Source organism: Thunnus thynnus, chromosome 18, assembly GCF_963924715.1.
Source record: "Thunnus thynnus chromosome 18, fThuThy2.1, whole genome shotgun sequence".
NCBI lineage: Eukaryota > Metazoa > Chordata > Actinopteri > Scombriformes > Scombridae > Thunnus > Thunnus thynnus.
Window position 1 is genome coordinate 1958195 of NC_089534.1, and position 20571 is coordinate 1978765.

Sequence of the window (20571 nt, forward strand, 5' to 3'; positions counted from 1 at the left end):
TCCCAAGAGCTGTAAAAGTTTTATTACCGGCTCATGAAATAGAGAAAAATGTGTGATTATATTTGCCGCACAATCCCACTGTTGAGACAAAGTCTGAAGGACACATTAGCTGCTTTATTTGGGTTTTTAATAGATATGATTTCCTTGAACAGCGTTTAATATTTATGTGAATGACCTTATGTATGAATTTGTCTTTAAAATACATTTTTTGGAAGATTTGTCTCACAAATTTCACTACATATAGTTCAGTGTAAGTGAACTCAGAAGTCTCCTGTATAATATAGAAAAAAAACTTGATGTTTTCTCACTTATTGATCTGATGTTTGTGTTTACAACCAACAGAAAACATCACGACAACATGATGAAGCACAATTCAAAAAGTATAATATGAAAACCAAAAAATCACCAAATCTTGTTTTTGTCGTTACACTTACTGACACATAAGACATAATAAACACATGATCACTAGAATGAAGCCTTAATATGATATGAATATGATGAACATAACTGCGTCGTTGGACGTTTAATATTTTATGTGGGACATGTTTACTTAATGAATTTTTTGATGCCTGTAAGATTAAAATGTAAGAAACAATTATCCAGACTTCTAATAAGCTCTGCTGGTGATGCATCAAAATACATTTCATGTGTTATTAAAGTGAAGAACTAGATTGTGGGGGGGTCGTGAGTTGGACTTTTTTGCACATTTTGTCATTTTTTGTTCAACTCTCGTCCCAAATTTATCCCAAAATTAACTTATATGAAGAGTTTGGTCTCTGAGATCATGTTAAGAACATAGAATAACTTATCATAGTTAACTTGTTAATGCATCTGTATGTGTGTGCGTGTGTGTGTGTGTGTGTGTGTGTGTGTGTGTGTGTGGACAGGAAATTAGAGTATTGACTCTGATTCCTTTTCCACAATGTTATCAATAAAACCCAGAGGCAGAGAGCCGAAAACATGTCTGATGGATCCATACATGAGTCTATTACTGTTTAACACGCACACACGCACACGCACACGCACACGCACACGCACACACACACACACACACACACAAACAAACTCTCTCTGTGTTTGATATACGTTCATATTTTGTACTTTTATTATCTGTCCAGTTTTAATTTTACACTCATGTTTGTTGTGCACTTACAGTGTTAAGTGCTTGTGTGTGTGTGTGTGAGTGTGTATGTGTGTGTGTGTGTGTGTGTGTGTGTGTGTGTGTGTGTGTAACAGGGATGTTAACTTGAGTTCATGAAAGGTGTAAATAATCGTCTTCATGAGTAATGTCGAGGTAGGTTTTAGGTTTTAAATATTAGCTTTTTCTTTACATTTTTTTAATCAATGATGTCATCATCATGTCTGTAATTTATACTCAAAACACAAGTGAAAAATGTCCACAGAGAAAGCACATGAATAAAAGTCAGTGTGAGTATTGTAGGACTGTGTGTTTTCAGTGTTAGGCTGTTGCTGATGAGTTTAATGATATGAGCACATGTAGATATTTCTCATTTTGCAGCGAGCGTTCCTTTGATGTTTGCCTTTGTTGTAGCAGCGTCCTCGTTATAAAGCCTGTGTTAAGAGCTCCTCATTAAGGACGGGCACAAAAACACTTTCTTTGTCTAATCTTTAAGTCGTGGCTGCAAATATGAAAATGTTTACGAGGTTTCAGTTGTAGGTATGAGCTGCGTACCTTTTATAATATATGAACATCAAGTACTGTGGTTGATTACGCCTTCAGATGAGCCTCTGAGCAGCTCACTGTAACATCTGTGTTACATTCACATGTGGAGGTTTTCCACACCTGAATCTTCAGTGACACAGCGGTCTCCTGTGCATAATCCTGCCTTGTTTATCTGTATTTACCAGCAGTTGTTCTGTCATTCAAACAGCAGGAGGTCTGTTGTTGTCTTTACGCTGCAGTAGGATCATGTTGAGGCGTTTACATAGTTTAGCCAAAAACGCTGAAACTCAGCAATTCCTGACATTTAATCCTGGGAAACTTTCTCTGTCTTTGGTCAGTTAAATGATTTATTTCAGCTTTTATTTCTTCTCTTCACATTCCCCGTGGGTCAGAAGTTTATATAGACTCGGTCAGTATTTGGTAGCTTTGTCTTTATATTGTTTAACTTGGGTCTAATGTTTCAGGAGCCACAAGCTTCTCACAACAAGTTGCTGGAATTTTAGGCTTTTCGTCCCGACAGAACTGAGTCAGGTTTGTAGGCCTCTGTGCTCGCACACGCTTTTTACTTTGGAAGTATGTTTGGGCTCATTGTCCATGTGGAAAACCCCTTTGTGACCAAGCTGACCCACTGGAACTGTGATATAGTGATTTATAAGTGAAATAATCTGTCTGTAAACAATTGTTGGAAAATGACTTGTCATGCACGAAGCAGATGTCCTCACCGACTCGCCAAAACTATTATTTTTTTAGCATGAAATCTGTGGAGTCTGTAAACTTCTGACTTCAGCTGTACGTTCGATACTCAACAGTTTGTGCAGGTGCTTTACAATAAGTGCTTTTTAATGTGAATGTAGTGGTTTGTTGTTGTTGTAAAAACCAACCTGTGAAGTGTTGAAAATGACAATCAATGCTTGGCTTGTGAAAGATTTTCTAAAAATGGATTTAGACAAAATTAATTTATTGTATGTGACAAAAGGAAGGATGAATGTAAAGTAACATTCAGCAACTGGGCTGAAAAAAATAAAGTTAGTGTAAAGAAATAAGTTGCCTTCAGTTATACATCAAATTCAGACGTGTTGACTTTAGAGACACAGAAGGAGATAAAACCAGACGAGGTCAAACCTCGTATATGGCTGGACCGCGTATGAAACACTACAGGGCTTCTAATTTGAAAGGACAGATACAGGACGTGGCAACCAGGCCCCCAGGAAGTACGCCAGGCTTTGACTGAAGCCAATCTGACGTAGAGCCTCTCTCAACACCCAGCACGCCGAGGTCGGACTTAATGTCCTCGCTGCTTTGGACTTGGCAACTCAGAGTAGAAACTTCCGAGGACGGAAGGACGCAGCAGCTCAGCTTCAACACACCTTCCTGACTGTACGGTGACATCTCAACTTAAAGCTCCACTAAAAGGCTTTTCACCCTGCACATCCGGATCCCAGGGCTAACAGGTGACCCTGGCAGTTAACCTGAGCCCAGGACTATACGGTTCATGCTGCACTCCTACCAGCTCTGGGTTAAATATCCGTTGGAACACGTGTGACTACCCCGTTCCACACTGGCACCTTTTATCCCAGTGGTTAGTTGATTTTCAGGGGGGCTAACCCTGCTCTGGAGCAGGGCCAGCAAGCCCTAGGCTAAAGTCAGGGTTAGTTCGCTTTGGAGTTTGCTGGTGTGAAAGCTTTCTTAGCCCGGGGCTAAGAAGATATGGATGATTTTAGCCCTGGGCTGAGTGCAGTGTGAAAAACCTTAAACACTTCTTCCTCACAAAAAAACAAAAACACAACCTCATTAACAGAGAGATGCAGTAAATAATGTTATTCAGTCTGTAATAAAGATACAAACTGTTACTTCACTTCATTAAATAAAGTGAGATGTAATAAATATAATGTGGGACTCCTGAGCTCAAATGCATCCATCTCTCACTGCTGTCTAATTAAACCTGGAGTGTCACATGACTCCACTAATGTGATGTCATAGATTGGGGCGGGGCAATCCTCCACAACAGGAAGTACTTATTGTGAAGTCAAGTGACAAAGGATTTAGAGTAATTTAATGTGAAGGATATAAATTTCTCATAAATGAAGCAAACATGCTGATTTTTATAAGATTGTGTTCATGATATATTTATGCATCAAAATATGTGGTTTGAAATGTGGGACAGTTATATTACAGTAAATGGCAGGTTGCTAATTGTATTATTACTAATATTAATACATAATATAATACATAACTATACTATCTGACTGTGAACTTTGACCTTGAGTGTGACCAGAGAAGTTTTTATTGTATAAATGAAGGTGATTTAGACCTTTCAGCCTCCCAGTAAGCGTCCCAGTTTTCAGCCTGAACTGTCCCACATTAGGAAATAAGCAACACTTTTGTCTCTGAGTGTCATATTTGCATTTTCTTTTCTGTTATGAGTAGAAAACACTTTCAGAATGACATTGGGTGCAGATATAATGTTTTGGCCTCATATCAGAATATAGATGGATTGCTGGATTGCTAATTGCAGAAATGATCCCACATTACTCTAATTCACTCATCTGTTCCACATATCTGTATTTATACTTATGTAAATATGGTGATATTTGTGCATATAGAGCCCCAGAGGCAGTGCTGTTGTTCTGTCCAGTAAAAACATGAAGCTTCACTTTATGTCTACAGTTGTTGGATTTCATCTGTGAGACCAACATTTATCTTCCAGAAGGAATTATATCATATATCAAGATGCTGCGGAGACATTAGAGCCAGCAGTAAATCAGCAGAGAGCTGCACAGATCAGATCATCGGATCATGTTCTCCAAGAATGACGACATGTCGACCAGCAGATCGTCTCAGGAGTTTAACGTTTAGTCTCATCCGTCCGACAGCTCGTCACGTCTCTGAGACGTTGGAGCAAATTTCCAAACATGTGATATTTGGATAAACTGACCACATGTTGGGAATCTTTCTCACCTGAGAAAATACTAAAACGTGACATATTAACAGTCCTACAGCGAAAATACAGCTTTTATCCTTGCTGCTGTTAGGTGCGAAATGCATTCTGGGATACCTGGCTGTCCCAAGCTTCAACCAATGGTGTAACTTCATCACTCAGTCATGAACGTGTCAGTCAGGAACGTTGGCGTTTATAAGACTGTCCAACCAAAAGTTTGTTAAAACCTAAGTGAGATAGTTTGAGACAGTTTTATTACTAACAGTGATGGTTTTATTCAGGAGTGTTTCTGTCTCTGGACGCCGTTCAAGAAGACGGCGAGTAACAGATGGAGAAAAGATGAATCTACATCAATACTGTACAGCTGTCCCAAAGCAAAGTTACAAGGGTTCTTATTGGCTTTGAGCTGCCGGTTTAGACACACAGTAAAACGACAGCAGAGGCCCGTCAGATAAAACATATTCCTCTTCCAGCTGCTGTGTGAACTCTGCGGGATGTAAACAGTCCAGTTAGATGATATCTGAACCTCTCAGTGACACAACAAACCTTCAAACTGGCCCGAGAATCCAGATCCATCACAGGGGAGATCACCAAATATAAAGTCAGAAAAAAGAGAAACAGCTGAGCCCTTTTAGCAAACATCACTTAAACAGAAGTGAATATACTGGAGACTTCTTTCAGTTGCAGATTCTTTCAGATTTCATTGTATTTATTTAATGATTGGGACAGTTTTTAACATAAATGATGCACCAGAGTTAGCTCAAAGCTAATTTACATCCACAGTCCCCCACAATGAAAACATACAACAACAACTAACAGTACAACACAACAGCACATCACACACACCCACAATGTCAATTAGAAATTAATAATGTAAACTTGTCAAATTAAAAGCCAGACTACCTGCACTAATGAGAAGACCATAGACTCACACAGCTGATTGGTCTTTAGCAGGTTTTTTAATTTGGTCTTGAATGTATTGATTGAACTACAGCTCTTCATATCATCAGGTAGACGTTCCACTGAGTTGTGGCTTTCACAGAGAAAGCTGACTGTCCAAATGCAGTGCGATGAAATGGTCCAATCATGTATAGAGGATATTCTGGAGGATCTAATAGGACTTACTGAGGATACTTATTTGAGGATCTAGTGAATATTAATGGCAGCAGAAACAGGCACAGAAATAAGATATATCAGACTTTGTATACAGAGACACTCGTTAGAAGGATCAATTCATTGGTTTGAGTCTTTTCATAGGATTTATTGACAATAAGAACAATATAGAATACCACCAACATGATCCTTTAAAGGTAAAAATGTTTTCCAGTTTTACTAGATTTTATTGACTTTAATGTAATTGTTTTGTCACTTATGAACTCAGTTACAACCATATAAACCAAAGAAAAGTTAGTATATAGTATTTATAGTATATATAGTGTAATGTTTTAGAATATTATGTAATAGAATCTATAATATTTGTCTTCCTACATTCGTACATGTCTTGACATTGCTCAGTTTTTATGTTCTTGATTGTAGATGTTAAGCTTGTGTCACCAGGTTTCTCTAAATGTCAGTGAAATGTCTAAACTGTTAACTGATAATATAGTTTTAGGTGGAAACGCTGGCTGCGTTGCTGCAGCTTTGCTCTCTGCTCCTCTGTGTGTAATGATTGGAAAAGACTTTTTCCACAGCAGACATTTAGACCTGCCATAGCAGGAAAAGCAGGGGTTGAAATGATAACCCCGATGCACTATACCAGCGTCATGAATTTCCTGCTTTGACATTCAAAATGTCTGCGTCTGTGAAAAAGATATATTTGTGCTTTGCCTGCATCACAAAATCAGAGGAAATCAGACTTTAACACCTCAGTCAGAGTCCCGCTGCAGGACCCACACAGGTCGCTGCCATTTATTTTAAATCTATTTAAAGGGAAAAGCAAGAGTAGAAGGTTTAACACACTCCGGAGACGTCTGTCAGAACTCAAACACTCTGAAACACAATACAATAAGTTTATTTAGTATAGCACCTTTCACAGAAATGAAATTCACAAAGTGCTTCACAGGAATAAGAGTTGAAAATAAGAACCATAAAAACATACATAGAGTAAAAACATACGCCACAACAAATGATCACACACACCAATCAGACAACTCAAGAAGACACAAAAGCCGATATAAAAGGTGAGTCTTCAATAGTTTTTTAAAAGCTTCTACAGAGACTGTTGACCGTATCTGTACAGGAAGAGAGTTCCATAGTGTTGGAGCCACAAATGCAAAGGAACGCTCACCTTTAGTTTTCAGCCGCGAGCGAGGGACAACCAGCAGGTCCTGGTTGGACGACCTGAGTGACCTACTGGCGACGTAGAGATGGATGAGATCCATGCAGGGCTCTATATGTAAAACGAATGGGCAGCCAGTGCAAAGAACTTAAAACCATAGACTGTATAAAAATATGGACGTAGTTACCGTGACGACACTTGTTGGTTTCTGAAGAGCGGTTTTGAAGCTCAAAGCGAGCCGCTCCGGCCGTCGCCATCTTGGCAGTGCGTGACGCTGCCTAACTCCCAGCCAATCAAAAATGGGCAAAGAGGCGGGCCGAATGACTGAAACAAGCCACCTAGCGGCTGGCGGACCTGTCACTCAAAGCAGCCATATCCTTCATTATGCAGAACTTTACGGCTTAATAAAATTTAAATGGGTGAGTTATAAAAAAATTCACCCCCCGTACAGTTGTCATGAAAGAGGAAATTAGCTACAGAGACCAAAAGCGTTGTTTGTACCAGGCTGTAAACATGTTTATTTCTGCTGTAAAGTTGGGCATTTTAACATGGGGGTCTATGGGGATTGACTCGCTTTTGGAGCCTCTAGTGGTCATTTAAGGAACTGCAGTTTTTAGCTTCATTTTACAGCCCCGGCGGTCGCCGCTTGCTTAAAACACAACTTACAATCACAAGAACATGATGGGGGAGAAAAAAAAGAAACTCAACATTTCCTAAAATGAGAAAACCAGGTTTCACTTTTCTCTCCATGACCACCAGTTTGTCCAGTGACACATTACAGCTGCAGCAGCCAATCACAAACAAAGGATCATGAGATGCACTTTTTTATCTAAAAGAGGCCTTAATTGGAACATAATCTGGTCCACTCATCTTGCTACAGCCTGCGTTTAGCTCCCTGCTTAGTCAGTTTCCTGTCAGCTCTGTAATGGCTTAAATGTTCCAACATCAGGAGACCTGACTCTTTGCCCGCCAACTCTGTCGTGACTTCTTGCAGGATGAGATAACCGTCACGCGGCTGCTGACTCGGGAGGGTCAGTGTCAAGCCGTTTAAAGCAACGACGGCTGCTAGAGATACTGCAGTAAATGTTCACTCAGGAATACATTATTTAGGACAGGTAATGCTGAAATATTTATTCATTCCAGCATCGCTGTTGCACTATGTTTCACTCCTCTAGCTCATCAATATTGCACTGCCAACAAACAGCAAGGCAGTGAGAAATAATATTGTCCTTTTGCATTTCAGCCGCCTGTTCATGGTGGAGGAAGTAATTCTATTTTAATTAGGACAAAACAGCAACACAGTCAACCACTCAGTCAGTCACTCACTCAGACAGGACACATTTTGTCTGGCATTTTATTTGTTTTTTTCCACAGGACAGAGTCTATTGTGCTATCTCTAGTCGACAGCAGTGACTTATAGGAGCTGTCAGTCAAACACAAACTTCATCTGACTGAGGAATCTGTTCATAAAGACGGAGAGAGAGAGATGAGGCTTCATTGTTCTGCCGCTGAGACAAATGGCTGCACAGATTTTAGTTGTTATTTGACCCATTGTAACTGTCAAAACTGTCTAGAAATAGAGTTTAGTATTTTTAGATGCTGCACACTCGTTAAGGCAGCGTTTGGCATCTGAGGATGGGAGCATTGATTGTCAGCGTTCTGTGACAGAGTGGAATAAATGTTCCTACAAAGGAAACAGAAGCTGCTGATGAAGCAGAGGTCAGAACGACTCAGACGTTGAATGAAAGGATGTTTGGTTTCATTATCATCCACAGTCTGACTCTTCCTGTTGAGCCGTTATCAGGTCAAATTACCAAAACACCTTTAAAACTAATGATTTCCATCATCCTCAGCTTTGTTTCCTGTTTAATACTAAAACTAAAACATGGTAACAAGGCCGTCACTTTTTCAAAAAGTCAAGTTGGAGCCAGTTTGCACTAACAAATAATTAGTTTGAATTAATTTTAACACGACCCAGATGTCATAATGTGTCAGAGAAACACTTTACTGGGACTGTTGGGATCATATACGGCAGCGATGTCCATCCGTCAGCAGACTTACAGCTGCTCTGTGTGTCAGACCAGGTTGTAGAGTTAAACTAGCTGCTGAGTAAAACAGCCTGATGTTTGTTGCTAATTTTGGCCTAAAAATCCTTCCACACTCTGCTTCTCAGATGCTTCGGTGTCGTGATTATTTGATCACACGGTTCTGCTCACTAATGTTCTGCATTTTTATATATTAGCTTAGTTTACTGGCAGGTCAGAGTGGGCTACAGGTCAAGCTGATTTTTTTTTTTTTTTTTTTAACTACTTCAAACCGTCTGTTGCACTGACAGACTGTATTTTGATTTTGAACAGTTGGAATATTTATTTTTTTCTATTTTTTGAGCGAAAGTTTGAATATCATATATAAAGTAACAACTAAATATTATAAACATTACAGCTTCCAACCATCAGCATGATGACATTGTCTTTGTAATCATGTTGTTAGCATGCTGGCTAACGTTAGCACTGACAGCTGTGTCTACATGCAGCCTAAAAAATAAAGCACAGCCTTTTGTTTCTGTGTGTGTTGTGATTATAACTGAAACACTAGATTAATCGATTAGTTGACGATTATTAAATTAATCGCTTCTATTTGTCATTTTTTTAACAAGAAAAGTCAAAATTCTGTGATTTCAGCTTTTAAAATGTGAATCTCTTCTAGTTTCTTAAATCCTCTGTTACAGTAAACGACATGTTTGGACGTCATCTTGGACTTTAGGAAACACTGATCAACATTTTTCACCTTTTTATGACATTAATGACTAAACAAATAATCGATTAATCTAGAAAATAATCAACAGTTTAGTTGTAGCCCTACCCACAATGCATAGCAAAGACAGGTAACTGTTCAAACTTCTGACACTGCTCCTGCAGCTCGTTCATTCATTCATTCATTCATCTCGTTCAGGCTTCAGTCGACGTCACTCGTTCACAGCGAGACTCGGCCTAACGAACCAGGGTTTCATCTTCTTCAGTATCTCCTGTAGGCAGCTTTAATCCAGCCCACCTCAGTCTGATCCCCCCCCCCCAGAGGCAACGTTAGAGACAATGTGAGGCAGATTCTTTGGGAAGCACATTTCATACTCAAAGACGTTTCAAAGTCCTTTACATAATGCATTAAAAGCATTAAAAAAAAAAAAGAAAGAAAGACGGCATAAAAACATCAAAATGCAAATGAAAAGAATCAAAAGTTTTTAAAGAAAATGTAAAAGTTAAGAGCAGAGACATGAATACAGGATGTATTAAGGTTGAGAACATGATATGAATGATGTATGATGAATGTTCTCTTGTCTTGTGTCCCTGCTGCAGAACGCTGAAGTGTCGGTGTTTGAGGTGAACATCCGGTTTGTTGGAGGTCTGCTGTCTGCGTACTACCTGTCTGGGAAGGAGGTAAGAAACAAACTGAAGCTTCCTGTCGAGGTTCCTCACATCTCCTCCTAACCCCCCTTTTTATACAGCCTGTTCACGGCAGGAATATTACGCCGTCACTTCACCTCGCTGTTTAGTATAAAAGGTACGAACATGGAATCGTATGTAGAGGAAACACTGCTGATACATTTTCCCATTAACAACCGAGTTCTCCCCAGTGTGGGTGTTGTCCTGTCTAGTTGGATTTATTTGTCTTTTTCCTTGGAAAAAGTTAAGTTTGACTTGGATTCAGACTCCAACAAAGCTGCTTCATGTGTTAAACACGCTGTGGATTACTGGGAAATGGACACAAGATGTTGTGGTTCTTTGTTGTTTTCCTCTGTGGTGTCTGTGCACAAGTCCAGGATACAACAATAGTTATTAATCCGTGTATAAAACTAGATACAGTATTTGTCTTTTTGTTTTTCACTCGGTGCTGCTAACGTTTACTAAGAAGCTGCCTAAAAGCTTCCCCAGAAATTGGAAAAAAAATGTTGTTTCTTTGTTGTATTTTCAAAGAGATACTTTTTTTTTTTTTGAGGTGAAGAGGAAAAAGAGGAAGGTTGTTATTCTGTCGGCCTTGAAGAAGGAAATATGTCCTGAAGTGTCTGAGCGCTGACAAATCTTTGCTCCAGACTGGTGTTATTCAGAAAAATGAGAGAGGAGAGAATTTCCACGGGGCTTCTCACTTTACTCACAGTGCCAGTCCTGCTGTGTGTGTGTGTGTGTGTGTGTGTGTGTGTGTGTGTGTGTGTGTGTGTGTGTGTGTGTGTGTGTGTGTGTGTGTGTGTGTGTGTGTGAATCTGCTCTGTGACAAGAGGCTGTGAAAATGACATCAGCCAGGTATTACACTCAGATCTGCTTCTTCTCTGTCGGTGCAGGAGATTTTTGCGTTAAACTCGATTTTCCTCAATATCTTCTTTTCTTTCTCTCTGTTTTTTAATTACACACTTCAGTCTCTTAATGAAGGATAAGACTGCACCAAAAGAACGGATAACTCTGCAAATCACCTGCAGAAAAAAGCTTTTAAAACCTCCACAAAACCTGCTACCTGCAAAAGCTTGATTTAAAAACCTGAGAGATGACGTCACGAGAGGGATTTCACTCTGAGTGACTTTGATCCTCGCTGCTGTTCACACGTCTGCTGGAATCTGTTCTTTAATACACACACACACACATAGAGGAGCTCCACCGCCATCCCAGCGGCGAGTGAACTGGAGTTGCGTGGTTAAGTGCTTCGTTATTAGCGGACACAGATGGGAGTCAGACTGGGATTTCTCTGGTAGTGAAACTCATTTCCGAGCTCGATGAGATGAATTTCTCCGCTTCAACACACACAGAAAATCTAGAGGAACGTTATTTCTCATTCGTCCAGGATGCTGGATGTCAGAGCTAAAAGTAGAAATAATAACAAAGAGATGAAGAATCATTGTTACTAAAGTCACAAGTCTGTAAGATCTCAGGAAATGTAAGGATGCTAAAGTGAAAGTTAGTTTAGCTTTATTTTATGTCAAACTAGAGCGACGACGATGAATCAATTAGTTGATCGACAGTTATTATGATAATTAAATAATCGTTAAAGTCAGTTTTGTAGTTCGCAGCTTCTCAAAAGTCCGAATTTTTATGTTTTGTTTTGAGTGTCGATTGGACAAAACGTGATATTTGTAGACGTCTCATAAAACTTACACATTGAACTACATACAAGCATTTTATAGGCAAAACCATTAATCGAATAAATAATTGATAATGAAGATAATCGTTAGTCCCGTTTAAAACAGCTTAAATATTAAACCAAAGTTCAGAATTGATTTGTCATTTTCAGAGACAAAATAACTCAAATCACACAAGTATTTCAAACCCGACCTGCTCTTCTTCTACATGTGTAAATCAATATGAATATTGACTCTGGTTGCCTCATTGACACCTATACATCATCTTGATTGGTTCCTCAACAGCCAGTTACATGATATCTGTGTCAATACACCTAAACAGACCAGTTAAACCAGTCAACAAAAGACTTACAAACTGTGGTTCAGCTAAAAGTGTTCAAACAGACGTCGCCGAGTCTCTGATCTTAATCGATAAACACGATCAGGACAAAAAGCTGCTCCATCAAAACCAGCTCAGGAAGCTTTAATGAGAATCTCCTGAAACGTGTCAAACACTGGAAGCATTCCTCAGCAGTCACTCTTAGCTCAATTTCTTTTTATTTTTTATGAGAGTGGATCAGTTCAAGGCTCTAGTATTTCATGGGAGCCGTGGGAGGTTCCTGTCCTCCAGGTCAGGGTCTACAGATGGAGGGCTGCTGCGTGGCCTCTGAGGACTGAAGGCGTCTGATTGCTGGGTCCAATCCTGAAAAACAGACAAAAACACATCAGTGGTAACTTTATACTTCGTAATTACACTGAAATAGGAGCCAATATATATGTAGATCCACTTTAAAATAGTAAAGTAATAAACAGAGGAGGACAAGTTTTAATTAAATTAAATGGAAGAACTGGGAGTAATGGCTGCCGACACAAAAAAATCACAAAAATACCAAAAGTTTTATAAGTTTTAAATGAAGACCTGACGAAGCAGATAATTACACTCCCACAGAATGACATTTAACAAAATATTCTGACACATTTCTCTGATCAGCATCTATATGTTTGTTGTTTATTTACCTGATTTTGTCAAGTTAAACCTCTTCTTGGCAGGTAAATTATTTAAGTTATGTAATCATTGGCTCAGCCTTTCTACTACAATTAGACTCTTGACAAGACAACCAAACCTACAAAACCAGGATTTTACTAAAAGCACATTTACTAAAAGCTGTTGAGCTGTATGAAGGTGCTTTTTGCTTTTTTCATAATAAAATGAACCAGTTGAACACTGGTCAGGCTTTATATAACTCCCTGTTTGGAGTATCTGTTAGATGAAGCTGCGGCCGACCTTCTGAGTAGATGTTCAATTCAAAGCCAGCGAGAGAGCAGAGAGGCTTTCAGCTGAATAGAGAGAGTTATAGATTAGACTGTGACCTTAAAGTGTTCAGACCCTCGACTGCCTCTGTAGTCTGATATGTTGCTGCATGAATGGAAAACGGATTCATTAGAGACACTAAATACTCCACAATGACAAACTGAAAGCTTTATTTGCTGTATTCTGTCTTCTATTTTATTTACTTTATTCACTCAAGCAGACATTATTTAGTACAGACAACTGGTTCCTTTGATATTCTTTGATATCAGATGATTGGGACAGGTGTCAATTACTTGATCAACTGTAAATAAGTATTATTTAGTCAATTTTTAAGCAAAAAATGCCAAAAATTCACTTCTTCTTTATTCCTTTCTGGTTCCAAATGGGAATATTTGCTGATATTCTTCGTCCTCCATGATAGAAAATATAATATCTTTGGGTTTTTGTCTTCTGGTCAGACATGTGGAGGCCTCTGTGGAGTTTTATGGATCAATCAACAAGACAGGTGGACCGTCTGAGCTTTCAGTGTCTGAGTAGTTTTGATTCATCTTTGTCTCTTTTCAGAGTGTCTCAACGGGTTTGAGCACTTCAATTATTACTAAAAAAAACACTTCTGCTTCTGTAAAGCAATCTTCAAAATGGAAATCAGAATTGGGGTTTTTATTTGATTTATCTTTCACTTGATCGCGGGGGGATTTCCTGCCGTTGGTGTACGGAAGTCAGAGAGTTCGAGGTCCATAATTGCCACCCTTGATCTTCCGTACCGTCAGCAGTCTGAGCTGGAATGTGTTTTGTGTTTTGTTCTTACAAGCTGAATTTTGGAATTTAGGAGAGTTTTGGGTTTAAGAGGGATGACGGGGCGACGAGTCAAAGAGTAATAAAAGGTGTTAGTTAGAAGCATACAGAGGTAAGGTCTCTCTCTCTCTCTCTCTCTCTCTCTCTCCCTGTCAGTCCCAGTCTGGCTCCGGCTCAAAGAGACCGAAGCCTTTGATGAAAATGTGATCAGTAAAAGTACAGCTGCTACCGGCTGTAGGCACCTTTGGCAGGCTTTTAACGTCCCTGCCTGCATACAAATCACAGCAGGTAACATTATTCATTGAAGAAAAGGAGGAGGAAGAAGGAAATGATGGCAGGAAGGAAGTAAACAGTCTGCGGGGGAAGATGAGTGAAATAAAAGACTTCCAGTCATCCTTCAAGGAGAGACGGCCGGAGAAAGGAAAGAAAGAAAGTGAGACGCTCAGAGAGAGAAGGAGGAAGAAGAACATGTCCCAGTTCCTTTCTATAAACTAACTGTCTACATTATGTACTGTTTATTAATCTTTATAGTCGACTGTTTCTGCAGTTAACATATCAGAAATCAGTATTCTTCAGTTTTAATAATAAACCTTCAGTCATTTAGACTTTAAAGAAGAGACAGCAAAATGTTCTTCCACAAAGTTTAAGTATTTTTTTAATACTCGGGTCTTCTTGTATCTGTTTCACAACCATCCACATTTAGTTTTTTTCCAGCTCCTATATTTTCTTTGTGCATTGCATTATGGGGGGATAATACATCTACAGCTAACTACTTCAAGGATATTTTGGCATATATGCTGACTGTGAAAACACTACATGCTTAAAAGCTAGTATGCTGTATGGATGTTGGATACAGCTAGTGATGCTCCATAGTTAAAAAACAACAAAAAGACTTCATGTATTTGGTCTTTTAGGGCTGACAAATCTGCATAAAACCTTCCTCAGAGCACAGCTAGCAAGGAAAACTGAAACTAGGGATGAGGGTATAATGGAAAGAAAGAAAAGAATGAAACAGAAAGGGAACTAAAAGGTAGACGAGTGAACGACAGGAAGTATGAAGCAAACAGGAGTCGAAGATAAATGAAAGAATGAAGGAAGGAATGAAGGAAGAAGTAAATAAATGAGGGGAGGAGGAGGAGAGATGAAGACCTATAATGGCTGAACAGATAATGAAGAACCATGAGGAGACGGGAAGATAAGTGTTAGCTTAAGGAAGCTTGTTTTATTTTAGAAAGAAGAGGCGATTTCCTTCCACTGGACAGATGTATGAAGTCATGTTGGCGTCATATTGATCAGCAGTTCTGTCACTTCTTAAGTATTTAAAATATTAAATATGTGCTATTATTCATTATCAGAGGAGGTTTTCATCCTGATTATAATGAACAACAATGGTGATGCTTGATTGTGATGAAAACTAATCCTAATCTCCTCTAGTTGTGTCTGACAGAGTAATCTGAGGATGAGCGTCCCAGCTGCCTCCTTCCTCTCTTAGAACAACTCAGATTAAAGCTCAAATCCAGTCATGTAAAACCAAAGCAGAGGCTTGATGCTCAGGTGTCGCCTGGACCTCCAAGAAACGGCGACCTATCGTTGATTGATTTGATTGATTGGACAGGACAGTGTGCAGTATTAAGCATAAATGATGCACCGCACCAGAGTTAGCTTGAAGCTAATTTGCATCTGTAGTCCATTACAATTTAAACATACAACAGCACAACAACAAACCCCAAAAAACAAAAAACCCACAAAGAACACAACATACAAAATACAAAGCCACACATGACATACACCCACATCAGAGCGAGTCCTGATGTGATTGGATGATACGCTCGCTAAAAGCTCCTGTGCAGCTGTTCTGAAGGGTTTTTTTTATAATAAAATGAACAAATTGAACAGTGGTCAGGCATTACGTAACCCCCTCTACATCAGGAGTATCTATTAGATGAGACCAGAGATGAGATCTCAGGTGTCGTCTGGACCTCCGAGAAACCTATCTGAGCGAGTTTTGATGAGATTTGACTCTGCAGTCACATTTTATCTGAGTGAAAAACGAAAAGTTTGGAAGAAAATAGATAAAATTCCATCTGCTATCTTTAAACCTGAGGATGTTTTTTGTGTCTTACTGATCATGTTTCTATCAGCTAACTAACATCAGTTAACATGCAACCTGGCTGTGTTATAATATATAATATATAAGAACAGGGAGACGTGTAGGCAGTTGAAGTGGAGGTTCAGCACATTAGAAGAAATAGCATGAATACTTGAAGAGGGTGAGCTGTGTTAAGTGCTCGTCTTACAGCGGGAGTCAGATTATCTGTTAATCAAGTTCCAAACCGACATGTTTGTACTCTGTGATTAAAGGATACGGTTTGGTTTCCTGTCATGTCTACTTTAATACAAATACTCAGTTGAAGGAATTACTGGTTGCTGTCGTTATCCCTCCTCTACAAACTGGCCTTCGTAGAACAAACACTATATAATGTAGGAAATAGAGACAAAAAAGTTCAGCCACAGACATGCTAAGTGGTATTTTTAACCTTCCTGTTGTCCTCGGGTCAAATTTGACCTGTTTTCAAATGTTTTTATATCAGAAATATGGATTTCTTTCATCTAATTGCCTGAAAATCACATTGATGGTTCCATACCACACACTTTAAAGCAAGTAAAAGTAGTGATCATTACTTTCATTGAATTTTGGGCGTTTTATTAAAATTTATAGCACTTTTGTCGTCCCGGATCAATTTTGACTTGGACAAAAGTCACATGGTCGACGGGAAGACAACAGGAGGGTTAATACTAACGTAAACAATATATCAGATAATAAATCATGACCATGCATAAAACATACAGGAAGCAGCATATATGAATATGTTCCTGCTGACTGAATAACAATGAGCTGCATTTGTCTGGAGGAACATTTGCTGTCTCTGCTTGTTTTTACTGCACTGATCTGTGTTTGACTGATTCGTCTTGGCACAGTTTGGTTGTTTCATGGATTTCTGTGGCAACAGACAACAGAAATGAGGTGAACTTTTAGGTTCCTGTTGCCAGACTTTGATTCATTTCCTAAAAGGTTTTATTTTCAGGGCTCAGACAGGCGCAGCAGGTCTCCGCCAGTCTCTCCCGCTAATTGATTGGACTCCATTAAGACTGTTTATCCGAAAATATTCACCAATCTCAGCCAATCGGGCAAGAGTTCATCCTTCACTTTCATTTTCAGCTTTCATGATCAAATCATACAATTACTTAGTAGTGATATTGTGGTAAATAGATTATTATTGGACTACAGTAGGAGTCCTCCAAGCTTTCAACACACATTTAGATTCAGTCTCACCAATAATCTGAGAGTCATTAAAGGATACGAGTCACACAGAGCTGTAGAAACCCAACCAGGCTGCTTTATATCTCAACACCAGTATTTATTCTCTAATAACTTGATCTCATGTGTTGTTTTGCCATAAGTTTGTCCATATCTCAGATGTACATGTGGTGCAAAGGTTCAAACATTATCTCAAGTCATTATCTAACTTACCTCCCATTGGCTGCCTGCCTCACGTTACAGATACCAGAACCTGCAAATATCTGCATGTTCTACCAGTAATTACCAGTCAGAGAATAATGTTCTCCTCCCAGTGAGTTGCTGGTATTCACGGTCAGTCTTATGTGACATAAATGCAGCATTAATCATGAGAAGCAGGAGACTGAGAGGCAGATTGTGACTGACAGACAAGTAGACAGTTGTTACTCTGAAGTTTGGAAACTGTGGGGAGATGTGAACGTTTTATTAGATATGCTGCTCAACCATATGGCAACAGCTCCTTCACTTCCTCTTCTCAAGTATTTGTGACCCGTTTATAAAAGTAAACAAGCAGCCAGAGATGCTTCATTATGTTTATTTGGATATCTAATCCAACGGTGGCAGGAAGTACATGTGATGTAGACATGAATGAGAGTTTGGGTGAGACCCTTGTTAGCCTCAGGCTGGCAGCAGCAGGGTTTACTGGAGCTCTCTGGGGAAGACTCTCCAAGAACACAAGATGTGGATCACTAGTGTGAGTCAAGGTTACAACCAAAGCAATTAGATGTTTATTGTCCCAACAAAATTAAACATGCTGTGTGCTGTCAGCAGTCTGGAGATGTTGATCCTGGACTCCTGGTGGTGAAGTGTGATTCATGACGCAGCGTTTACTGGTCGCTCTGGGTTAAAGAATAACGAGTAATGTATCAGATGAGGTTACGTTAGCTATGAACTAACTATAGCTAAGAAACACAGGTGTGAAAAGTCTTAAAGCCTCTGGAAACGTGGCTTGAAATCATAAAAATTCATATATGATATCAAAGTTTAGTGTCTCATTAAGCATCAACAAAAATCTGAATGAAAATAAACATTCATAATTATTAGAAAACTGAGCTCAAAAACAGCTCATTTGGCTGCTCAAAGCATTTCTCAGGACTGTGTGGGCGTGTCCAGATCATGTTTGATTGACAGCTCACTTTCAGCTCAAGTACCACTTTATTTTCTATTCATTCACTAAAACGTTTTACTGATATAATAAATAAAATACCAAATCTATCAAATGGACCCTACTTGGTTAGAAAGCTTGAATAATCCACTAACTAGTGTTTTAGCATCTTCCATTCACTTACATGAAACGGTTAGCATTAGCATTGCTATGCTACACTTTCGAGCTACTTATCCACTCCGTGATTAATACAGATTTGGATGGTGTACCCAAGTCTGCTAGTTAGCTTAACACAGTAACTTTCAAACCATATCAGGCTAATTTGAATTCTCATTCTAGCTAAAAGCAAAGAAAAGTGCACTGCATCGTTTTCTCATGGGTTTGGCCAGATAGCCACATCAATCATCTTTGTCCTAAATATGATTGGGCAGGTATTTATTACGTAATAAATTCCCTAGTTTAGCTCCGTCTAACTGCAACCCAGTAACAACGGAAGGGAGAGAAACTTTCTAAAGAATTACACAGACTATGTTAAAGGCTATGTTCTCATAGTTTTTAGGTGTTTACTATATGCACATTAGATCCCAAATTACATGATTAATAGCCAATCATGGATTTGCCTTTCCAGGGGCTTCAATGTGACATTAAGCTGAATACTTTCTGAGAGTTTATGTCCACCTCTGTCTCTTCATGGAGGTGTCACAAATACTCAAACCAGCCGCCACCACAACAACAACTAACATCTGTGCACAACTTCACTAGAGGACTAACATCATGTACTGTATTTAATTAGAGACACAATAAAATGCTTCATTTGCAACATGCATCACACTATTAAAAAAAACAACCAGAATACATCAAATCCAGATGTGCGTGAACCCAAAAACACATTGAAAGATCGACTCCACACAAACCACATCTGGAGGTCGACTGAAGCTTCAACACAGTAGAAGTGCTGCGTCGAGAACAACAAGCGAGATGAGAGAAGGAATGAAGTGTGGCTCAGATTAATGGAAAATACAGCAGAGAGGGAAGCAGACGCAGCACAGAGCAGGACAACAGGAGGCCGGCTGGCAGCAGAAAATGGTTTTATAGTGAAGAGGATGAATGAATGACATGTAGAGGTTCACTGAGGAGGTGCAATGACAGAAAACTTTAGATAGCTTCTTCTCCTCTAGACTTTCTTCTACATTAGTTTAAAGTAGATGATTAGATTCTGACGGTTATGTGCACCAGGTGATATAAATGACATAAACAATGATCCAAATAGAAGATTTCCTGGAAACAAAGCTGCTTCTAACCAATCTTATGATCTTATTTTAGGAATATTGACAGGACACTTCCTGAAATTCCCAGCACATAATGGATAGATGATGTATTTTTGTTAACTTTTACCAGTTAATTAAGTTGACATTCTGAGACACCAGTAATTAGACTCATCCCTCAGAACACGTAGCCAGTCAAACACTCTAAAATAACATTATTAGATATAAAATCTTTATTATTTCTCTTTTTGCAGCTTGTACAATTCTGGGTCATTTTTGTTGAGTTCTGAATCTTTTTATTTTAAGAGAATATTTTCTATATAAACTTAATTAAATTCATGATCTGCTGTATATTGTGCAGCAGTGTGTTTCTGTCACCATGATAAAAAAACAGCTCAGTTTCTTGTTAACTTGTAAGTTGGTTTGTTAACAAGAAACGTCCTAAAACAACAAAAAGTCAAGTTCAAAGTCAGTTCTGTTAAAATGGAATAATTTAATATCTAGTGATATAATATTTATATATATTATTGGAAAATATATTTTTATGTCATTTAACATGAAACTATCCTGTTATAACGTGAAAAGGAACGTTAAACAGTAAATGGACTGAATACACACACACACACATTCACACACACACACATTCACACACACACATTCACACACACATTCACACACACACATTCACACACACACATTCACACACACACATTCACACACACATTCACACACACA

General features: G+C 38.9%; 1 protein-coding gene across 1 annotated transcript in view; it reads left to right on the forward strand.

Moving 5' to 3' along the window:
• The window catches only part of man1a1 (mannosidase, alpha, class 1A, member 1), a 143206-nt gene that overhangs the window by 50842 nt on the left and 71793 nt on the right, over nucleotides 1-20571 (forward strand). The window contains exon 4 of the mRNA XM_067573235.1: nucleotides 10254-10334. Coding sequence (XP_067429336.1) covers nucleotides 10254-10334 — 81 coding nt within the window. The remainder of the gene's footprint in view (nucleotides 1-10253; nucleotides 10335-20571) is intronic.